Here is a 6000-nt window from a genome sequence, read left to right on the forward strand (position 1 = left end):
AGGTATTTAATGTGGTTTTTTTTTTAAAGTTGTGCTTATCAAGTCGGGGGATGTTGGCACTGGAGAATGGAACACAATATCTTGATGTCAGCATCAGGAGCAAATGAAGTGTAAAACACTTTACTCTGTCCTGATGTGTCTAAGCGTCGACATCGAGCCTCTGCCACTGCAACGTGACACTGTGCCATTCTTGCCAATTAGTGGGCAGCTTTCTTCTGTAGGTCCACAATGCCCACTAAGATCTTGTTTGCGACTGTCCAAACTAATTTCTCACAAGACTGTTACAGCCAGCAGATAGAAGAGACTTTTGTTCCACCGGGCTGGCTGGACTGTGTTACACCGTCCCAGAAATCAATGTTTTATTGGTTTCACTATATATGTAAATAATCTTTGAAAGAACTTGCATTTTTATCGCACTTTTCACGTTTATCTTCGATTGAGTGAAGAAAATTTTTCTACGGTCTGTTTTGAATTTATTTCTCACTAATTTAAATTTGTGTCCTCTGATCCTACAGTGATCACTTATACCAGGGTCCTTAACGTACACCTTACCTTCTCAAGGGCTTCTTAAAATCAGACATACTGGAGGGTTTTTTGGACATTCTCATTGGTTTTAGGATGTTCTTACAGTTTCACTGAAAATCTTCAAAGTCATAGATTTGTTTAGTGGCGAACAATGTAAATGATGTACTACTTGGGTATTAGCCTTGGCTTAGAGGTAGCACTCTGGCCGTGAAGTTAGAAGATTTGGGGGCTCAAGCAACACTCCAGAGACTTGAGCATGCAATCCAGACTGACACTCCAATGCAGTACTGAGGGAGTGTTGCACTGACGGAGGTGCCGTCTTTCAGACGAGATGTTAAACTGAGGCTCCGTCTGCCCCCCTCAGTTGGACGTAAAAGATCCCACCGCACATTTTGAAGAAGAGCAGGGAGTTCTCCCCAATGTCCTGGCCAACATTTATCCCTCAACCAACACGACCAAAAACAGATTGTTTGGTCATTTATCTCATTGCTGATTGTGGGATTTTGCTGTGTACAAATTGGTTGCTGCTTTTCCCTACATTACAACAGTGACTACACTTCAAAAGTACTTCAGTGGCTGTCCTGAGGTTGTGAAAGGTGCTGGGATGTCCTGAGGTTGTGAAAGGCGCTATAGAAATGCAAGCTCGTTCTTTTTTTCGTGTTTGGATGCCTAGCCTTTCTGTTGCAACCTTTTAATGCAAACTTAAATTTTGAGATGTCAATCATGCTTTTTTTTAATTGATGCTTGTACTATCAAACCCTGTTTCCTTTAAGAAATGGATAGGCAAGAATATGTCCTGGGCAATGGAGAGTGGGGAGAGAACAGAAACTCAAAATGTGAGGCAGTAAACTGGTTTGTTTCTTTTACACGTATAATATATACAGAAAACTGCCGATGACTAGCCTGAAGATATCTTGAAGTACAGGATAGCCAACTGGCTGCAACACGAGTGTTAGACTTAAGAGACCCCCAATTCGACTTGTCGTTCTCGGCTGATAATTGCACTGGTACCCCCAGGGATTGAGTTGATGCAGCGGGGGGAGCATTAATGCCTTTAATGTGGAAAACAGTACCAAGGAGCTTCTGAAGTGTCAGCAAAACTTGCCATTTAATTATAAGAAAAGAGGGGTAACTAAGAGTTTGGTCAGAAGTGAGTTTTAAGCAGGATCTTAAAGGAGGAAAGGGAGGTGGAGAGGCGGAGGGATTTAAGGAGGGAATTCAAGAATAGCTATTCCCTCCCTAAACCATAGATTCCCAAGTGGCTGAACGCCTTGACTACTAATGTTGGGTAAAGGGCGCGGTGCACAAGAGGCTGGAGGCAGAGGAATGGAAAACTCGGGGGTTTGGGGGAGGAAATTTGTAGGGCTGGATGAGTTGATGATGACTTCTGAGATAAGAGATACACTGTCAGTTGGGATATTTGCCTTGGACAGTCACTCCTGAGGAAAATTGTATTGTGGGAGGGAGAGACTAATGAAGTGAAAGATCAACTAGGATCCTTGCTTCTGAGCACTATTTAATGACTCATGGAAGGTGCAGGTGTGTAGACATCGGACAAGGACAAGATCGAGTGCAATTGTGATTACTGCCTAGCCTGTCAGCACTCGCTGTCTAGGCTCACATGTGACGAATAACTACTTGGGAGAGGTACCATAGGCTGTGGCTATTTGTGGAACTGCAGCCCAGCAAGCATTGGCATCTTCAGGAGAGGATGGGGCAGGAAAAAATATATGACCATTTCTTTTTTCCACTTTCAGGGATTCACATATGTGGCTCCATCAGTACTGGAAAGCGTTAAGGAAAAATTCTCGTTTGAGCCAAAAATTCGTTCGCCCCGCAGATTTATTAGCAGCCCTAGGACTCCTGTCAGGTAATTAAATGTTCTTCAATACGTTCAGTATCACGATAGACACGCAAACTCTGCACTTGTAACACAATCCTCTAGAATTGGTAATAAGTTCCACTCCATGGTGAATTGGATATCTTTGTAGCCTTGTAACTGAGAGTGTGTTACACAAACAAAAACTGGAGATCAGGAATAAAAGTACAAAATGGTGGAAATGCACAACAGGTTAACCAACATAAAAGAACACTAAAGTTTTGGGTGAATCTCTTCCTAGAATTACATACAAATTATAATTCGGAACCAGGCCCTTCGGTCCAGCCAGTCTGTTGGTTTTCATCCTCTGCATATGTTCTGCTGAAGGGTCCTACCTGATCTTTAAGCGATCTTTCTAAATTTGACCAAGAATTTGGAAATAATTTTGTAGTAGTGGTGATCGAAGTGTTAATGTTTTTGCTCAGATTTCCCCCTGAGGATACATTCAGAAAAGTTTTTTTACGCACCTAAAGTGTAACATCCACTAGATTTGTTTTATTACAAGTAGCATTTCAAAACTGTTTGGTCAGTTATGAAGATAGGAATCGCTTAGCTCCTGGTATTGACTCTTGTTAAATGGGAGCGTATATCAGCCATATGTTATAGCCCCCATCTCGCACCCATGGTCTTTCCACGAAGGGAGTGGAGCCTTGCAAAATTTACTCTGATATGTCATTGTGAGTGATCAAACTTTTACCAATAAGGCTGACCTTAACAACAAATGATTGCTTCCTGGGTGAAGATATTTCATATTACACAGCTGGCAGGAACCCATTCTATTTCTTAACAGACTTGAATCAGGACAAAATTAATTTGAATTATTCATTTTGTAGCATAAGAGAATCAATTCAAAGTGCTTTGTGGTGTAATACCTGTGGAAATATGATTTTTATCTTCACTGGCCTTTCATCGTAAAAGTGTTATAAATAAAGGATGCAGGTCAGTGAGCTCTTGGGTATTCATGCAATGGCTGGTCCTGACTGAATAAATCATGAGCAACTTTGTCACTCGTGTGTTCTAATGTTGGGTTAAACTGTCCAGCAAATTCTCAGCACACATTTCATTTTGTTCTGCGGGCATAAACAGATATGAAAATAATTTTATCGCCTAGAGCAGAAAATTGGTATAAAAATGAGATGGTTATCGCAGATTAAGGGCGTTCAGCATGTAGTGACATAAAAGGTGTGACCTTACATTTCCAAAGTTCAGTATGGTAGTGAGCCATGGAGAATGGGAACGTAAGAACATAAGAAATAGGAACAAGAATAGGCCATACGGCCCCTCTTGCCTGCTCCGCCATTCAATAAGATCATGGCTGTTCTTCTACCTCAACTCCACTTTCCTGCTCTATCCCCATCACCCTTGATTCCCAGGTTTGATCTCCAGTTCACTGATCTCAGCCAAGGCACGCAGTGGGTGTGCTGCAATTGTCTGCAGCACCTCCTGGCTATGTTAAAAGAAAAACAGACAACGGTCCCACTCTTAATGGCTATCCAGTTTGAAAGTGTGGGTGTATGGAGGTCAGATGAAAGCAACATTGAGTTCAGCTGTGAGGACTCAGTTATTGTCTGCTGACATTATCTAGGCTCAGTCCTGGAGAATGATGATTAGGTGAGGTTTCACAAGGTGGTAGGCACCTGTGCAATTGTATTCCAGTATGAATCAGTGCCTTTGGGGGAGAGAAAAAGTGAAATGTTTACTTTTTCTCTCCTCTTCCCCCAAGGGCGCTCTTTGGAAAGTCCTCCTTGAAAAGATTGGTTTATATCTGAGGACAGAATCTGAACCAACTTCAGTTTACCAGTAGGGTAGATTTAGAAAACTTGATAATGCAATGTATATCTTCAGAAGAAGCAAGTGAATTGTTTGAAATGGATTGGATGTGGAATTCATGCTGATCCTTTGAATTATTTCTGGATAAACCTGCAGTGTCATTAGAGTGGTTATGCTATTGTACCAGTAATCCAGAGGCCTGGACTAATAATCCAGAGCACATGAGTTCAAATCCCACCATAGCAGTTTGAGAATTTGAATTCAATTTTTTTTAAAATCTGGAAATAATAAGCTGGTATCAGTAAAAGTGACCATGAAGCTGTCAGATTATCATTAAAAATCCAATCTGTTCACTAATGGATCGAGTTCTGAGGCTGTAGAATTCACTTCTAGGGTTATTGTTGAGGCAGAAACTTGTGTCAACAATCAAGACTAGAATAGGTGGATGAAGGGATATGGGAAAAGGGTTTTTAAATGTGTATAGAACTATTTTCTTCGTGGAGGGTAAATGCAATACACTGAGGGTGAAAGCCCTGTTTCCATGTTGTAATTTCTATGTATTTCTGTGGGACAAAGCACCTTAAGCACTAATAGAACCAAATTGTATGAGCTCTTTGAGGATTGGCTGTCTCTTTCTTCCCTCATTAGTGAGTTTTTTATGTGGATCATAGATTTTTTTTAAGGTTTTTTTTCTCTGGCTGTAAAGTGAGAGGTCACCTTATACATGAGTTGCCTCAAATGTGGGCCCTCTTGTATGCAAATTTGTACATAATGTTGGAAGATCCCAGTTAGTTTCCCACTGAATGTTTTATACATTAGTAGATTAGTTTTGGCCAGGTTAAGCAGATTAGTTTCTGTGAACAATCCACTTAATGCCACTTTACTTTGCAGCCCAGTGAAGTTCTCACCTGCTGACTGTTGGGGCCGGGGAGCCAGCATGGAACCACCCAGAGGACGTGGATCATCAGACTACCAAATGGATGTTGGGATGGAACAGATGGACGTGACGGTTAGTGGAGAGGCATCTGCTCCACTGCCAATCCGACACCCCGTGGGCGTGAGCTCTGTGCCTTTCAAAAAGCAAACGTATCCAGTGCCCCCAAACAGACCAGCACACCTACGCATGAACCTATGACAACAGGTGAACGTGGAAGGAAGGAAAAAAAAGAACATCAATGCAAGACAGCGCGTGTGCAAGCGCTAACCAAGTACAAATGTGAGAGTATTTTTGGGGAGTGTGCCAAGCCTCCCCATCATTCTCTCCCCCCAACCCCCTTTCAAAAATAACCGTGGAAGTCTTGATTCAGGACAACTACACAATGAAAACGTATGCATCACTGACGGGGCTAAAAAGGGAGATTAAAATAATTGGCGGGGTGATGAACATTACCGATCTTTGTGAGACGCACGTACTGCAACCGTGTAGGGGCATTAACGTCCCACGCAGCATTTCGCCTCTTGAGGTTCTGCACTAGACGTTAACTGAAAAGTCCCGTGGCTCATCATCGTTAATGGTGTTGAAGAAATCTTCCTGCTTAGGTGCCTGATGAACACAGTATTACCAAAGGCAGAGTTGTTGCACGGCTTTGTCTGAATCTCATGATCAAACTGCAACTTGTGTCCGGAGGGTGGGGATGGGGTGGGGGTGGGGGGGTGGGCACAGAGAATGCTAGGTGCGTCTGCACCCGGGATAGGAAAGATTGCACATTGTCGTAACGTTATCAGAGCCCAAAGTCTCAGAAGCTCAATCCTGTATTGTAATACATTGGAGCCCACATAAATACAGCTTATGGAGAGAGATCATGGATTAAAAAAAAATCTATATA

The 6000-nt window shown here is 42.3% G+C and overlaps 1 protein-coding gene across 1 annotated transcript in view; it reads left to right on the top strand.

The window, feature by feature from the left end:
* LOC137345061 (ribosomal protein S6 kinase beta-1-like) overlaps positions 1-6000 on the top strand; it is a 58801-nt gene extending 52801 nt beyond the window's left edge. The window contains exons 14-15 of the mRNA XM_068008490.1: positions 2283-2395; positions 5066-6000. Of these exons, the coding sequence (XP_067864591.1) occupies positions 2283-2395; positions 5066-5309 (357 nt within the window). The 3' untranslated portion in view covers positions 5310-6000. The remainder of the gene's footprint in view (positions 1-2282; positions 2396-5065) is intronic.

The sequence above is a fragment of the Heptranchias perlo genome, chromosome 28, assembly GCF_035084215.1.
Source record: "Heptranchias perlo isolate sHepPer1 chromosome 28, sHepPer1.hap1, whole genome shotgun sequence".
NCBI classification, from domain to species: Eukaryota; Metazoa; Chordata; class Chondrichthyes; order Hexanchiformes; family Hexanchidae; genus Heptranchias; species Heptranchias perlo.